The 17,567-nt window shown below is 38.9% G+C and overlaps 1 protein-coding gene across 1 annotated transcript; it reads right to left on the bottom strand.

Annotated features, from left to right (window-relative positions):
* Nucleotides 1-426: 426 nt before the first annotated feature.
* Nucleotides 427-12,810, bottom strand: LOC139745517 (ATP synthase mitochondrial F1 complex assembly factor 1-like). Its single transcript, XM_071655907.1, has 10 exons — nt 12,665-12,810; nt 10,739-10,832; nt 9,963-10,019; nt 8,601-8,663; nt 7,829-7,879; nt 7,275-7,322; nt 6,410-6,505; nt 4,523-4,589; nt 1,163-1,203; nt 427-625 (listed from the first exon to the last, which is right to left on the bottom strand). The coding sequence occupies exons 1-10, from the start codon at nt 12,751-12,753 to the stop codon at nt 461-463; spliced, it is 771 nt and encodes a 256-aa protein (XP_071512008.1). The 5' UTR covers nt 12,754-12,810; the 3' UTR covers nt 427-460.
* Nucleotides 12,811-17,567: the final 4,757 nt, after the last annotated feature.

A 17,567-nucleotide genomic window follows, 5' to 3' on the forward strand; every position in this document is an offset into this window, starting at 1 on the left:
AATTTGCCCAAAATTAAAAGAAAATAACAATCCATTTTGAACCTCAATTTGCCCAGTCAAGTCACCAAAAGATAAACTTGTCCGAAATTTTGGTGGCCAGACATCTTTTTGTTGGTGTTTTTTAGTGGTCCCGGGCCACTGGGCCACCGGGGGCCAGTGTAAATGTCAAGCCCTGTGATGTCTTTGATTTTCAATGATTCAAATGAATACCTGGTAAAGACATAGACTGTAAAGAACGTTTTGTTCATCATCATCATCCTCCTGAGAAGCAGGAGTACTGACTTGGTACCACAGTACACACTCTTGATACGATTCTTATCGAATACATTCAGCACCAATGTGAAAGACATCCACAGCTTTATGTCATAACAATAATACTGATCTACCATTCGGTGCCCTTGAACATTCCAATCCCCTTTGTAATTATCGACAGATGATTACTTTTGTATTGAGTACCAGCTCAGCCAAGGCCGACGGCCGTGTTTGAGAGCTGGGCTATAAGGTCCATGTGCTTGAAATCTGCTGGGCGTCGGTTGAAGTCGCTTAGCAACTGTTGGCGGGCGGCGTCCTCGGTGGCGTAGTACAGCTGAAGTTGGTTGGCAAAGAACTGAGCATCTTGGACAGACTGGGAAATGAAAGGAGAATGGATTGCACGTACATGCAATATTTTGACTACTGTTGAATGATCCCATGTTACACCATCCAACCCCAAATAGATTCTGTAAGTTTATGTGTGTGTTGGTATGTGTCTTTGTCTGTATAATGTGCATATAATTTAGCGCCAGGCAAACTGACATCCTACATCATTTGCATAATTAATGTGTCTTACTATATTTGTATACCAGTAAGTACAAGTACATAGTAAATTTCAGATATTGCACACAAAATTAACCCATTTAGGACGGTTTGATTTTGCTACAACACACATTTCCCATAGACACCAGCCCGAGTATACTCGGGATTCGTCCTCAACGCGTTAAATATTCCAGGCAATATAAAAACAATTTTCCAATGGCACAGTAAATCACAGTTAAAACTGTTGATGTAAATCTTGCTTTATTGCATTAGTTTTCCTGATTCATAGAGCAATTAGTATACTATATTTCTTTCGCTAAATAGCATTACTTCTAAGACAGAATGAGTTGGTTGAAGACTGACTTACCACTAACTTTGTGTCCATCTCCCCTCGCATCAACACAATTCCTAAAAGGTTCATATCGAAAGGTTTGAAAATAGAGATTCAATAAAAAAAAGAAGAAAATAAAGGATTCCATCAGAATATACTACAAGTATGTATGTATGTAAGTCATAGCACTAACCCTTGAATCCTCCCCCAAATCCTTGCAATGTCAACTTCTAATCAATGAAGGGAATCTGCAACTAAATGTTGAACTGGCCATGCGCTTTGCCACTATGACAGTTTACATATTGGGCCTTGTAAGACAGGTTCACAGGTGATTGAATTTGTGATGAAAACCCCCAGTCGAGGAATGATAAATAAGTTATCCTTTTTCAGGAAAATTAAAATAGTTACAGTAAACCTCGCTTAAGTCGACATCGCATAAGTCGACAACTCACTTAAGTCGACACGAAAAAAAAGTCCTGATTTTTGCCTTTGTTATTTCTTGAAAATTTCCTCGTCTTAGTCGACATTTATAAGTGGACAACTCGCGTAAGTCGACCTGATTTTTTAGTCCCAACTGAGCAGAAATACGTGTTAATTCCCTCGTCTAAGTCGACATAATTTTTCGCTCAAAATCTCATCGCCCTTCTCTAAAAAAGAATTGTTTTCCCGCTCCGATTCGCTGCATTTCTACTCGGTAATTCGCTAGTATACGGCGCGGTAGCGTTCGCGCCATGCGTCCATTGTCTTGTATGCCAGAATAGAAAGGGCATACACTCATTTACACTGGAGTATTACATGTAGTACACAAGGCAGTTCAGTTTACCCCTTTTCTCCCTCTTGTTATTCTCAAAACGCACAAATTTTGTACACCTATATGTCCCAGTAGGTATTCATTATCCAAACATGAATAGGTGTTTTTGTTAATCCGAATACTTTTAACGTTAATTATTCCGAAGCGGTATAAGAAACCTGGGCCCTTTCTAGAAAATTTATTAAATTGCAACTAATAATGGAAATCAAAAAATCAAATGCAGATGTATCAAATCACATGCAACTTTTGCATGTAAACGCAAGTGTGTTGCTGAAAAGACTTGCGTTTGATAATCATATGAAACTAGAAAATAATTGTACGAACCTGAAACTCAATTGCGTTTAAACGCAACTCTAAAATTCAAATGCAAGTCCATCAAATCACACTCAACGATGTATTTAAACGCAAGAGCGTTGCACAGAAGACTTGCGGTTTTCATATGAAACTAGAAACTGCGTTTTAAGCATCTCTATACATCTACGGAAGTGCGTTATTGTTGAAACGACTTGCATTACTTTTTTTTATTTCGTGAGCAAAATCAAAAATCAAACGCAACTCTGAAAATCATATGCAAGTCCATCAAATCACATGGAACGCTGAAAAGACTTGCCTTTGATAATCATACGAAACTAGAAAATTGTAGGAAACTTAAACTCAATTGCGTTTAAACGCAACTCTAAAAATCAAATGCAAGTCCATCAAATCACACGGAACGCTGAAAAGACTTGCGTTTGATAATCATACGAAACTATAAAATAGTAGGGAACTTTTTTTTAACTCAATTGCGTTTAAACGGAACTCTAAAAATCAAATGCAAGTCCATCAAATCACACGTAACGCTGTATTTAAATGCAAGAGTGTTGCTGAGAAGACTTGCGGTTTTTGTACGAAACTATAAGAAACTGCGTTTAAACGCATCTGTAAACATCTACGGAAGTGTGTTATTGTTGAAAAGACTTGCATTATTTTTTATTTCGTGAGCAAAATTAAAAATTAAACACAACTCTGAAAATCAAATGCAAGTCCATCGAACCACACAGAACGCTGCAAAGACTTGCGTTGGATAATCGCATGAAACTAGAAAATTGTAGGAAATTTAAACTCAAATGCGTTTAAACGCAACTCTAAAAATCAAATGCAAGTCCATCAAATCACAAGCAACGCTGTATTTAAAACGCAAGAGCGTTGCAGAAAAGACTTGCGGTTTCTTTGTCCAAAACTTGAAACTGCGTATAAACGCATACGAATTTACGGAACTGCGTGATTGTTGAAAAGACTCGCATTATTTTTTACATCGTAACGGAACTTTCAACATGACCGAACTTAGTCTGCACTTGCAGGGGAAAGACATCGCAACATTTACACGTTTCAAACTATCGAAACGCATGCTGCTTCACGAAATGTCAATGAAAAAATCATCACAAATTATTGTTAAAGTTCGCTATGCCGAAGGTTTAAATCTCAGTCCAAAGTTAAATTAGTCCGACAATGGATAGAGGTTTGTTTTTACAAAGGTTAGTAGTCCGAAAAATGTCGTTTTCGGATGAACAAATTTTTCTTCTTTTTATTTCAGACGGGCCCACGCCGTACAGAGCGGTAATATTGCGAATCGGAGCGCGAGAACAATTCATTTTCAGAGTACGGCAATAGAAATTTAAGCAAAACAAATATGGCGACTTAGGAAAGGAAAATCACACACATTTCAACTCAGTCGGCAGTGAAAAATTATCTCGACAGAATCATACGAAATCTCACGCATATCTTCGCAGCAACGCACTTGAATTTAAATCGCAAAGTTTAATGCAATTTAGGGACTTTGCGTTTGATATTTCAAATCAAATTTAAAACGTAAAGTGTCTAGTAACGGGCCTAGGTTTCCAATCCCGCTCTCTCAAAATCTCTCTAGAGATTTGGGAATTGTGCGCTTTCGTTACTACCCCGCGCGAGATTTATGCATGAACTAAAACATTATTGTTGCTGATGTCAGTAGGCATGTTTTGGCGGCAAAAGGAGTGAGATTTGGGTAGCGATCCACATCGTGATCCAAATCTTACTCTGTACAGGGGAAATTAGTTTCCATTTATAAGTCGACAAAATGTCGACTTACGCGTCGTAAGTCGACATTCACGTAAGTCGACGTGTTTTGCTCAGTCCCAATTATGTCGACTTACGCGAGGTTGACTGTATTTCCAAACTTATATCAAGATATGCATTGTATTTTCGTTACAGAAGGCAATATTCTCATGAATAATTGATTCTGTGGATATCAATCGACTCAAAAAATCTGTGAAAATAAAAGCACAGACAAGAATGTAACTGCATGCAGTGTCTACGCTCTGTACACTTGAAAATACTACAGCAAGAGGGCCTTGAACAAAGGCTAAATGTATGACAAACAGGTTCTGTTTATACGTAATACTCAGTCTTGAGTGATACACGCCATTAAAATCAACACAACAACAACAACAAGGTTCATATTAGAGTATGTAGAATCAAAATAAACATAAGTGTAAAGATTACGAAAATAGCTTTACCAGTAGCACTATGTTTTATTGCTCTGGTATGAATGAAACAGGGATTTGTACCTTTTTCTTCTTGCAGTTCTGGATAATGAGTAATTGTAAGTAGGGCAGGTGCATTTTCTTGGTAGGCCTGTGTCAGGAAGGAACGAAAACAGATTTTGTTTTCAATAAGAATACACTTAAACTCTGTGAGAAAGCAAAGCATCTATTAACCCTAAAAGGGCCGGGGGGGGGGGGGGGGGGGGGGGGGGGCGGAATCCGCCCCCCCTCGATGTTTTGCGCTATAATTCTGTAACGCGAGAAGGCCTTGTCGCGAGGCTCCTTGACTTTCTTCGTTTAAGTCTCGCGCAACTTTTGAGAAGCCACGCCCATTTTTGTAACGGAATGTCGTCCCAAAATGGGCACAATTTTGTGTACATTTCCTATGGAAAACAGTGCTCTGTCATGAAAGTCATAAAAACTGATTATTTTTACAATTAATCACTTTCACTGATTAATTTTGTGCTAATTATGGTAGAAAAGTGGTCAGTGACAATTTCCAATGAAAAAACAAAGAAAAAACAAAAGTTGAAAAACAACGAAATACATAAGAAATTGTGAAAACAATAAAATACATAAGAATTGAAATGAGCTTTGGAAGTTTTTGTGATGTACAATTGTTGAATATGCTAAAACAGATTTACAGATCAAAAATTAGACTCTCAATGCTTTTAATTAGGCTAAAATATCATCTTGAGCTTAATTTGCATAATTAATTAATTAAAATTAGAAATTGATTGTTTCAAAAAAATCTTATGACACAATCTTGTAGATCATGACGCGGGTCTCACGCATGCAAAATTTCATCGCGATTGCACCACCGATGGCCGAGATCTCAGGGGGGGGGGGGGGGGGGGGGAATACATCCCTCCTCCCCCCCCCCCCCGGTCTGAGCATAGCCAAAAAAGCCCGGCCCCTTAAGGGTTAAAGTGAGTCTACTTTCAGCCATTACCTTTAAGTGAGTTTACACACTATTGACAAATATCCTTTCCAACTATCTTATCTCCACCCATATACCCCTAAGGTATTAATTCCCTTCGATGATCTATGATTACTAAACCAAACTCAACTGAACCCGTTGAAGACGTTTTGATTTTGCTACAACACACACTTTTCATAGACGCTCATCCGAGTATACTCAGGACTTGTCCTCAACAGGTTAAGAGAATCTTAGGAAGTCACAGGCAAAGAGAAATCAATCTTAAACTGGAAACCCTCTGTTGGAGTACCCTTAAAGGACAAGTTCACCTTCATAAACATAAGGATTGAGAAAATGCAACAATATTAGTAGAACACATCAGTGAAAGTTTGAGGAAAATTGGACAATCGATGCAAAAGTTATGAATTTTTAAAATTTTTGTTTTGGAACCGCTGGATGAGGAGACTACTACAGCTTGTGAGTCATATACGTACAACAGTATAAAGAAAATGTAAAAGAAAATTCAACATATTTTCACTTTTTCGCATAATAAAAGAGCACTTGACTTGCCTCTTTCTAAAGGCAGGGGGAATGATATTACCCATAACATTTGTCGGTAACGAGTCAAAGGAATGTGTACTTTTTTCAAAAGATGGAATTTTGTGAAATTCTCTTTATATTTTCCTTATATTGTTGTACGCATGTGACATCTAAGTTATTCATACACTGCAGTAGTCTTCTCATCCAGCGGGTACTGCACAAAAACTTCAAAAATTCATAACTTTTGAACGGATTGTCTGATTTTCCTCAAACTTTCAATGATGTGTTGTACTAATATTGCTACATTCTCTCAATCCTTATGTTTATGAAGGTGAACTTGTCCTTTAAGGTAGGAAGACAATGGCGAATGGATCTTACACAATAAAGTGGCTGTAACAAAATACCTAAAATGCCTCTGCAGAGGACAACATTGAAGGAGAGATGGCACTCACCTGATAGTTGATGACTGAGGTGAAGTAGCAGCAGTGGTTGTCAAACTGGGCAAAGAAGAACTCATACCCCTCAGCCCTGGGCAGGGGATACAGGAACTGGGTGTGTCGGGATACACGGAAGGAAAATATAAATCAATCAAGTGCTGGGGAAGTTATGCTGCAGTAATTATTATCTTTTCATCATCAAATTGGCAACACTGAACTTCACTGCATTATATCTTATACTGGAGAATGATTAGATGGAACTAGCTAAAATGAATCAAATCTGCTAAAAATCAGAGAAAAATCAACAAATTGGCAACTCTGAATTTCACTGCATATCTTATACTTCCGAGAGATACCGGTAATATGGAACTTGCCGACTTTGTCAACAACGAATGACAAACTTATGACAAGAAGAAACGACAAACCATAGGAACATGCTTCCTTGATGGGTTAATGACCATCTAAATTTTTCTTTCATCCATTGAATGTGCTCATAGCAATTCATTTGGCATTCACATAATGCAACTACCATACTGATCATATTAGAAGGATTAAAAATGCCAACATATCTAAAGACTAAACCTGAAGTAAATATCTTTATTTGATCATAACTTCGTATTCTGTATAATTATTCTTTCCCCCTGCACATAAACTGTCCATTGTTTAATGATACATATTGTACCTTTGCATACATAAGCAAAATATATACTGGTGTTGCGATGCTAATAAACAGGTTGCCCAAAAGGGTTTAACAATGCATAATCTGTCATCAGTTTTTATATTTTCATTTCCTTCCCATGATCCCATCAATGCCATCAAAATAATGGGTGTAATCATATATCACAAACAAAGAAACGGACACGACTACCATTCAACTCACCATGGGAAACTCTCTGGCTTTTTCTTGCATTCGGGAATAAGTATCACTCTGCAATTTTGAAAAAAAATAATAATACAGTAATGATGACAAAACTACAGCCTAACAGGTCCTCATGATAAACTTATTTTAGTATCTAGAGTAAAGTAGACAAAGAAAATTTAGAAAATCAGAATCACAATCATGAACAGAAAATGATGCAGAATTTCAAACCTCCATATGAATTCACAAAACTGTGACATTTGTCATTGTCATGCATGCAAATTGACTTCAACAGAATCCTCCCAAACATTATCTTTCAAAATGAATTTGATGAAAAATTGTATCCTTCACATCATATACTAGTAGATCTGAGTTGAAATGCTGTATATGTACATACAATGAGTTTGAAAGTTGCATGCAGAATGATTGACCCAACAAACAAAATCTTTCCTTATTTGTTTATTTTATGCACAAACCAAGGAAATAAATGATACAACTGAATAGAATCTTGCAGGGAAATACAATTTTTGCGAAGGAGGCACCCACAACGGAGCACGGTCATATCACAAACTTACAGGTATCACAGCACAGATGTAGTCCTTGTCCTTGTGGAAGTCTTTCCATATCTGTACAAAAAAGAAGGAAAGGGACAAATAATAATACATACAATTTCTGTAGCGCCATTTTCCATTCTGATTGAATGCTCAAGGCGCTTTACACCAAAGCAAAAACAAACAAAATACTAAGAAAGCTTTTCCCTACAGCCTTTACATCAAAACAATGCTAAGTATGGTAGACACATGTCCAGAATATCTGTGAAATATATTGTGCTTGGGAAACACAGGTGCTAATAACAACGACAGCAAAATGTAGCCTCCCTGAAAACCAATCATGCAAGAAACAATTCCTGCCTACTACTGAAATGATTATCATTATCTACACAATATTTTCATTGTTCAAAGTGATTCTCAAAGGAAGTGACTATCATCTTAGGCCATTTGTACACAGTAGCTATGAGTTCCATCACATTTTTTTGTTTGTTTTTTTTTTCATTACAATCTCTTTGCATTATTGGCACCGAGTCTATTCAATAACATTTGACTGTTGTGAATACATTATCACTGAATTCTCTCAAAGTATCTATACTAAAAAAACATCCAACAACAAACACTAGGTTGCATCTGCTTTGGCTTTATTAATGACACTGGTCCATACGTTCCTCAACTTTGTGTTTCAATACTTACTTCTGTCCCTACAATGTTTTCTGTTCTATGAACAATCATGTGCAGTTTATTTGTCAGAATTTGCTGCACAAGATGCCTTTAGTAACAGCAAGCAGACACTCACCTGTGTGATCTCCTCCACTGAATGCTGTCTCAGTAGGTCTGTCTTGACAATGGCATCCAAGCTCTGGTGACGGGGGATGAGACAAATTAGGTGTAAACAGAATAATAATAATAATAATAATAATAATAATTGCATTTATATGGCGCTTCATACTGACGTTTCTAAGCGCACTTTGCTACTCATACAAATAGACTAGAAAACACAATAACATTAACAAAATCAGCGTTAACAGTAACAAAAGAAGAAGAAAGAAAAGAAAAGAAAAGAAAAATACATGTGATACAATGGTACAATAATTGATAACTGTGTGCGCCTCCAGAAAAAAAAAAAAAAAAATTACAACTGATTAAACAGGTGAGTTTTAAGAAGAATTTTAAATGATTCGACAGATGAGGCATTCTGAATATAAAGAGGGAGTTTATTCCAAAGAGTGGGAGCAATGGAAGAGAAGGCTCGGTCACCATAACGGGTTTTTGTACGTGGGCCATGAAGTAATTGGAGAGAGGAAGATGAACGGAGGGGTCTGGCAGAAGAGGAAGAGCGGAGAGAGACTAGGTTTTGAAGATATATGGGTGCAAGATTACGTGTGATTTTGTACGTCAGAAGTAGGATCTTGAAAGTAATACGGGAATGGACTGGCAGCCAATGGAGTGAGCGGAGAACAGGAGAAATATGGTCATGTCTCCTACTAAGGGAGACTAATCTGGCGGCTGAATTTTGGATACGTTGGAGAGGGGATATGTGAGAAAGAGGGAGGCCGGCAAGGAGGGAGTTGCAGTAGTCCAGATAGGAGGAGACGAAGGCATGGACGAGCCGCAGAAGATAATTCATGTACTTCAGTAGCTATATTTCAAAAATATCTGGCCTTTAGCATCTACGATATCCTTGAGGTCATTTGTATTGACCCTGTGTCTAGAAACGAGTGTGTCTTGCAGGCTTATTTCATCTGCCCACACACCTGCAACTATTGGGCATCACACAATGTACAAAAATGTTCTTCTTTGTATGAACATGAAATTTAATTCAGAACAGAAGATACATGAAAGATTGACACCTGTTGGGTATCTCTAATAGAAAATCTAAATGTGACTTTACTCACACATAGACAGCCAAACAAAGAAGCTTCTACCATTAAACCAGAGGGATGGGAGTAATAATCATGGCAATGCTGTATGTGCAAGTGTGTGAGCATGGTTACACATTTATCTTCACTCTTGGTTCTCTACAAAAGTATTGTCTTGAAGGACAAAACTGCAAATTTATCTGTAAACTCCCAAATCCTGTATCTCTTAATGCCTCTTAAAAACAAAAAGCCCTTTCATACAACTATGACATTATTCAATAGTTGTGGTGTATACTTACTTTCTGCCCTTGTGACTCTCCTGGCTTCATTTGAGGGGGGCTTGGAGTATCTGACAGCTGAACAAATATGAAAAAAAAAAAACATTTTGGCAATGTGTCTAAGGATTACAGAAAAAAATAATCTGCTTGGGTGTACAATACTATTTTGATGCACTCACTACTAACCAGAAATTTTTTGAGAGGTGAGCAAGATTGAACTACTTGGTATTAGAAATGCATTCACAAGTTTCCTCAACTGGCAATTGAGGTGACAAATGCATTGTGCTGCTAACCATGCACAAAAACAAACTTATACTGAAGTGGAACTCTGTCTGACTGCCAGGTCGTTATCATGTTAGAACAAAACAAGTCACTGATGTCTAAAGAAAGGAGCATATCTTGTTATGGCTTTGGCACAGAGACAACAATAGGACCTGGCATCTACAACATTTGAATGCAGCTCAAAATGGCTGGGATACAACATTTTGTTACCTGATGTAGAGTGTATTGGTAAAATAAATGCATGCACAAGAGTACAGTGCACTAAAGTGAAACACACCAGAATAAAATCCAAATATCAACATTTTAAATTAAAAAAAAAAGTTTCACTCTCAAGGATTGCTTTGTGCATAGATTTATATAAAACCATCACATTATTCCCCTCTCATGACATGTACTATATGTACATTTATGTCTAAGACATGACAATAATTTTGTTGCAATTATCTCATCAAGAAATTATGCATGAGTAAAAAAATAAAAAGATGACACTAAAATAAAAACAATCCTGCGCTGACCGATTGCTTGGCACTTTGTGCGTAACTTGCAGCCTTATTCTTCTTTGCTTCCTTTGCCATGTCTAGCCTGGACTGGAAAACTTCAGGTTCTGAGCTGGTGGTAAATTTGAGAAGAGCAAAGTAACATAATTCCACATCAAGGACATACTGAGTGAGGCCTGTAATGGGGATACCCTAGCTCGATGGCTTGTAAGTTGCAGCAAAATTTATTTTCCATCTTCTAGCTCACAGGTATGCCTCCAACAATTGTCACCTTCCTTTTTTTTTGTCACATGGCACACGAAATGAATTTCTGTATTTTGTTTCTGTATACCTGGTACAGTAAATTTGTTCCTGTTTTCTTTGCTTTGGGAGAGATTACAAAACCCACACAAGGTTTGACCTCTGACAAAATTTGACCACATGCAGAAGCATAGGGACCTACAAATTAATGTAAGAGTACAAAAAATGTAAGACAGAAAAATCTGTCTGTCCAGTGCAGAGGAGTCTTTCAATTCTATCATTTTTTTTTTACTTTATCAGCTCTCTTCTCCTCCATAGACATATAGGAGGGGCTTCCATGAAGCCAGATGCAGTCCCCGCGGAACATATAGGGGGTCTACCCGATGACCATATAAGACCGATCTTTCGGTCAAGGACCTAGGTGTCCACATCCCATAGGTTTTTTAAACAGTACAAGTAGCTGGCAGTCAAATTACATGTGTATGGGCAGCTTGCTTTATAGCTCTCTACATTTTGTATTCACATTGTACATGTAGAGTCTACTTGTGCCTTCTCAAAACTAACATTACAAGTTAGAGGTAGGAGATTAACACAATTCCTGAATATTGAACAAAAACTTGACACCCTACTAGTCTTGGATGGGCAAAAAAACATTGACGTGGATGCCGATATAAAAAACTAAAGCATGCATTTTAATTGGATAATTCGCTGAATTTGACAAAGGTTTTACTTCTGAGAATAATCACTAGAGCCGAGGAAAGCATCAACCCCCTCAATTTTGGAGGACAGAAATAGCAAGGCCCGACCCATCATCGCCCAGCGAAGTACAAGTATGAGCAACAGCGCTCTAATACATTTAAAGGGCCCCTGAAATCCAAATGCATTGTTGATTTGTGTTGATTTATGATACCCTCGCTCAACATCACTTTTGCAGTGAAACAAATATCAAGAAACATTCCACATAATATCTTTAATGATTTTTTCTTCTATTTTTCAATTCAGATTACTCAGGAATGCCTCCAAAAAATCCTTCCAAACCGATATTCCTCAGATGACCTCATCTGTCATTTCGTGTCAATCAACATGCAAATTGCCAAGTACTGAAATGTTTAACAAACCATTAAAAGACATTGGAATGCACCTTCCCCTCGACTCAGCAGAATTTGCATGTTTCTGTGATATTGTTATTGTGACTAACAAAAGACATGGCGAGGGAACATGCAAGTTATGCTGAGTCGAGGGGAAGGTGCATTCCAACGTCTTTTGTTAAACATTTCAGTACTTTAGTTTAGCAATGATTGACAGACGAGGTCATCTGATTCTGAGGAATATTTGGTTTGGAAGGCCTTTTTTTGTGGGCGTTCCCAAGTAATCTGAAGAAAAAGAAAAGAAAAAATCATCGAAAATATATGGAATGTTTCTACTAGATATTCGTTTCACCGCAAAACTGATGTTGAGAGTATCATAAATCAACACAAATCAACATGCATTTGGATTTCAGGGGCCCTCACTGGCCTCAGCAGCACCTTCTTGCTGACACAGCAGCACACTGGCCGGCCAGTCAGCTGTCCGCTGGGCATACTGCTTTGGCCATACCATGGCCCGGGCGCACGTGCGTGCTTCAATGGCAATGCATGCGCGGCCAGTGTAACTGGCTAGAGCTGATGCCAGAGCTGGGAATACCTCGCGGTTTTTATGGCTCACCTCTGAAGCTTCTTTATCTTGTCTGCATACTTAGCGTAAAAAGCGTTCTTCTCTATGGAAGATTCGTCATCCTGTGCCCCAGATACCATGGAAGACAATGTCAGAGTCCGCCATAATTCGGAAAACCCCTGATGCCGAAATCGTGAACATAAATGTCTGCAGCCGACGTTAGCACGGGCAAAAGCCATTTTCGTTTTCGAGGTCATTGACGAAAAGAGATCGTAGATGGCGCGCTTACTATAAACAAAGCTAAACAAGGCCACGTAACTGTACTAGTAACTACAATCCACGTACCCACATACGGGAATTCCTGTATGTATAATTCCTGTATATCTGTATGTATACCGCGAGCTGTAATAACACAAACCAGGCAGGTCGTCTTGTGTTGCTGTGCGCTATGTAGCTGAGGCTGAGCTTGATTTCTGAGTACGCATGTAATTCAAATCACCAACAAAAGTAAGTTAGTATGACATTTGTTACCATAACTTGTCGTGTCTTGTGGTCGTAGACTCGTGCTAGTCCTCTCCAGATCCAGTGACGGCAGTGCAGTGTTAGCGCCCGCCCGCCCGGCCCTGGCCCTCCTGCTCTGCCGCTGCCTGTGCTGTGTCATGTCGCTGTATTGTACAGAATTCAGAAGTCGCATCTTCAGCGTCTTTATGACTGGAGCTCTGCCTCTGGTGCCTGTGGTGGTCGGGCTATCCGGCTCGTCCAACTCCAGTCCAAGTAGAGTGTAGTGTTACTGTTAGTGTTAGTCTGGTGGTTTTTACTCACACTGTACACAGTATATAAATTTAGTTAGAACGTCAATTTACATGTACAATTTTATTTACTTCTCTCCTCTTTGGTGAAGATGTCATTATCTCATTAGAACTCTTATACAGTTTGTTTGAATTGAGTAGTGACTAGTGTGTATGTGTGTATGTGTGTGTGTTGACCGAAAGATCGGTCTTGTCTTGGTCTGTACATGTATCTAGTCGTCGGGGATATGTTCTGCGAAGCCTGTGTCTGACTTTACGGATCCCCGAGAGAGCGATAATGTCAAAAAAATAAAAGTCTCCTCCGGACAGACGGATCTTTCTGTCTAACGTTAGTGTAGTATGTGTATTGTGTTTTCTAGAGTATTTTCTACTCGCTATAACACTATAAATTGCAATTGGTAATTACTTGGCATTAGTATTTACTATTATTCAATACATGCCTGTACCACACAAAATTACCCAAAAAAAAAAATTGCATTTCACTTAGAAATCCAAAATGACAATGCTTGTTATTTAGTCACTGCCTAGTGCCAGCTGCATACGATCAAACTGGCACTGTGACATTTGATGCCTTATCCATCATCTCATCATTTAGACGGGTTTATGCATTTGAACAATATACAAACTTAGCATGCCCTGACATGAGTCGAACGTGCGGCATAATAACTCGGGACTTCAAAATTTACCTGTTGCCGAGATATGTAATGTAGTCTTGAACTAGATTTGCCTGAACCCGACATGTTACTTTATGGGCACCCAGGGCAAAACCCAAATATTTCTGACATAAGATAAGTGACTTCCACTTATAATACCTAACTTTGACAAAATTCAAAATTCAACATGAATAATAAAGGCTAACGTTCTCCATATATCCATATATGCCCTTAGTCATTGGGGGAGGGGGGAGCTCTAGGGCATCCGTAGGGCTGACTGTGAAGTGGCCTTCCACTTGGGAATGTACATGTATTATCTTTACAGTCCGGCTCAGTTCGTCAAGCAGACTTCTCGGTCTAGAATAGACCTAGTCCTCTGAAATACGTGAAGGGGTTTTCAGCTGAGCCCAAAGAAGCCCTCAACCCAGAGACCCTTGGGAGATTTCAGAATATATAGAAATGTCAGCCTTAGCCTCCAACAGACTATTGCAAGTAACCGCAGAAATATCCACCTTACAGAAAAGTAATAACATAAACATAACCCTTCAATACCTTAAAATACAAAAAGGAAAACTCTCATAATCATTTTCTTAGGTTGACTTTCCCATTCATTAAACATATATCCGTCTGTACAGTAGGCCTACTATACACAAAGGTGGTTTTCCCTATATGAATTATGGAATGCAGGGGTTATTAGTACCTGTATAGCCTTGGGTATTGGCAGTCATAACTGCCATCAGTCGGGCCAGAAGGAGACCCCGGATGTTGGCCACCAACCTGCCAACATCACCCAGGAAGCATGGCATGTTATAATGCATGCCTTGGGTGAGGGGCGAGGTGGGGTGCGTCCGTCTCCGAGATCAGGCGATCTAGGGGGATCTCCCTCACTGCTGGTCTCTGGGATCTTGCAGGGATTGGACTAGCACCGACACCCCAAAACAGCAATGGGGGAATAGGGCTGTCCAGGCTCTAACCTGGAGACCATCTCCACTGAAGGAGTGGTAGACTAGCTGATCTTCAGGGCAGTGCCACTTGAGAAGGGGGTGGCTGATGGCATGGACCCCAGTCTGATCTCCAACACATCTTAGATGAAGGATTGAAATCCTTCCCCTGGTGCCCAGTTCCAGGAGAGCCCTGAATAGGTTCTCTTGGTCTGGCCACTGCTGGGGGGCACAGTGAAGTTGAGACTGACCTCACTGAGCCCCATCATCTGGGGGTGGCTGAGGTGGTAGAGCAGAGCCTGCCAAAGCCCGTCTATATAACTGGAGGCTTATTTTGGGTGAATACCCAGGGCAAGCTTCCAGACATTGCCCACGTCCTGAGTCGCGACTACTCAGTACACAAAGTTCGGGTCCAGACATGTCTCTGGGTCGCAATTATTGAGGACTCCCCCAGGGCTGCCAACTCTCATGCATTTTGGTCCTTTCTCACTCTAAAACTTTATTTCATTTGCATGCATTTCTATTGATCTCACACATTTTGACTCCTAAATTATAGCATTGGCCTATGGGAGTCTCACTCTCAACTAGTTTCCAGTGTTGGCAGCCCTGTCAACTAAGGGGACCATCTGGTGCGGGCCCCTGTCAGGGTTTGGTTGGCTCCACATCTTGTTTGAACAATCTGGGTGGAAAATGGGAGTCATATCTAGGCAGAGGCTAAGGTGCAGGGACATTGCCTTAGTAGGCCCCTGCCCCAACCTAAGGCTGGAGCCGTAGTCATTTCATGGAGGGCCCTATCCGGGTCCATCCTCACCCATGCCTGAGCCACCGCTTGGGATGGCTGGGGCCAGGGCTTGGGGCCTCTGGACATATGAAACGAAAGTAGACAAACGCCCTATGGCTATATTTTCTATAAATATGGGATCATGGGGCAGAAGTCAAGAGTCAGGTGAAATGTTAGAGTTTCTTTTTTTTTTTTTTTTTTTTTTTTTTACAGAGCACTGTAATGCAATGTATTTCAATGACCAAGTGGCTCAGTATTCTTAGAAAATTTGTTAAATGTATCTTACTATGCGACAACATGTGTGTTTGTTTAAGTGTGTTTTTGAAAGCGTGGGTTATAGAGCTGAAGGTTGGGTTGTATGTTTGTTTGATGTTGACATTGTAATTTTTTTAAACATATTTTTGTATGTTTTGGAAGGGATTTGATATATTTATTTAATGAAATAAAATATTGTATAAATTTATGATTGTGTAATGTGTAAGGAAAGATAGTCTACAGAGAAAGTTTTGGGCAACAGGGTTAAAGGTCTGGTTAAAATGGTGATAATTTGCCATTTTGTTTTTGTTATTTTTTTGTTACTTTTTTTTTTTGAGCATTGAACATTCTGAACATTTCTTAATGATACGTGACATACAGGTTTTTGATTTCTGATACAAAACACTGAAACTTTAAACAGTTACCAGTACACCATGAACAAGCTCTGGTAAGAAGAGATTCAAAGTTTGTATCATGTGTTTGTATAAAATGTCAAAGGAAGCAAACTTTATACAGTCTTAAAGACATAATTCAACGTTTGCAGATGAAACAAAAACCCAGCATTAGTGCTTTGAAATAGTTTTAAAATGTGAGTTACGAATAGAAACAACCACTGTAAAAATTTGAATCCGTATAATCGATGTTAAGTGTTGTTAAATACACAAAATGTGAACAATAGTTATCTTATAATAAAAATGTTTCCAGACTAAACCGTTTACAGTTACGGTTTTGAGAAAAACCCTGATATCTCCTTACATTTTAGGTTTTATTGCAAAAATTTTATATGGTAGGATGTTTCGTGATACAACAGACCTACACATATGCATCAAATGTGATATCTTGAACATTTTTGAAATCACTGCTCCCAAAGGTAAACTGGACCTTTAACATCTAGATCAATGAAGATCAAATCAAAAACAGTCTTATGGCCTGTGGTGTTTTGCATGCTGCTTCACAGATAAAGTGTTAATTTCTTCCGCTCAAGATGCATGGGGTTGGATTCTCTGGTCCTGTCCAATGGCCGGAGACTGCTCAGGCCGCAAAAATATTTTACTTTTGGCAAATACAGTGTACTAGAAAAAGAATCATAAATTGCTTGCCAAAGTTTGCAAACTAATGGTTTTGAAGGTCACCCATTCTGGAAATAAGCTGAAAACCCCAATAAAGCTGACTGGCAGGCCATGTGATCATGTAGGTTTCCAAGATGTGTTTTTTTACATTGTATACAAGTGTATTATCAATCATCCGCTCAGCATAGCACTTGAGTGCATGTCTAATGCATTGTTTGACATGCAAACCATCTTTTTGTCACATTTCTAAAGTGCAAATAAAAAAAGAATATCTGTTTTTGTTTCCATTATTTTTTAATATTATATACATAATTTCTGGCCTTGAAAAAGACTGGGCAGTGAAAGTCAGCTATGCAGGCTGAAAGAACACTAACTCACCTTACTGGCAAATAAGACTCTACCGAGAATTCTTGGTCACTCTGTGCATTGATATACTGACCAAAGA

Source organism: Diadema antillarum, unplaced genomic scaffold (assembly GCF_040938485.1).
Source record: "Diadema antillarum isolate AM-2024a unplaced genomic scaffold, OU_Dant_1.0 seq00001273_RagTag, whole genome shotgun sequence".
Lineage (NCBI taxonomy): Eukaryota > Metazoa > Echinodermata > Echinoidea > Diadematoida > Diadematidae > Diadema > Diadema antillarum.

Excerpts from the sequence above, each read along its gene's own strand:
- LOC139745517 (XM_071655907.1), bottom strand. The coding sequence starts at position 12,753 with ATGGTATCTGGGGCACAGGATGACGAATCTTCCATAGAGAAGAACGCT. Across the intron at positions 7,880-8,600 it reads CAGTGGAGGAGATCACACAG|ATATGGAAAGACTTCCACAA; the intron begins GTGAGTGTCTGC and ends TTTTTTGTACAG. Across the intron at positions 7,323-7,828 it reads ACATCTGTGCTGTGATACCT|AGTGATACTTATTCCCGAAT; the intron begins GTAAGTTTGTGA and ends TCAAAATTGCAG.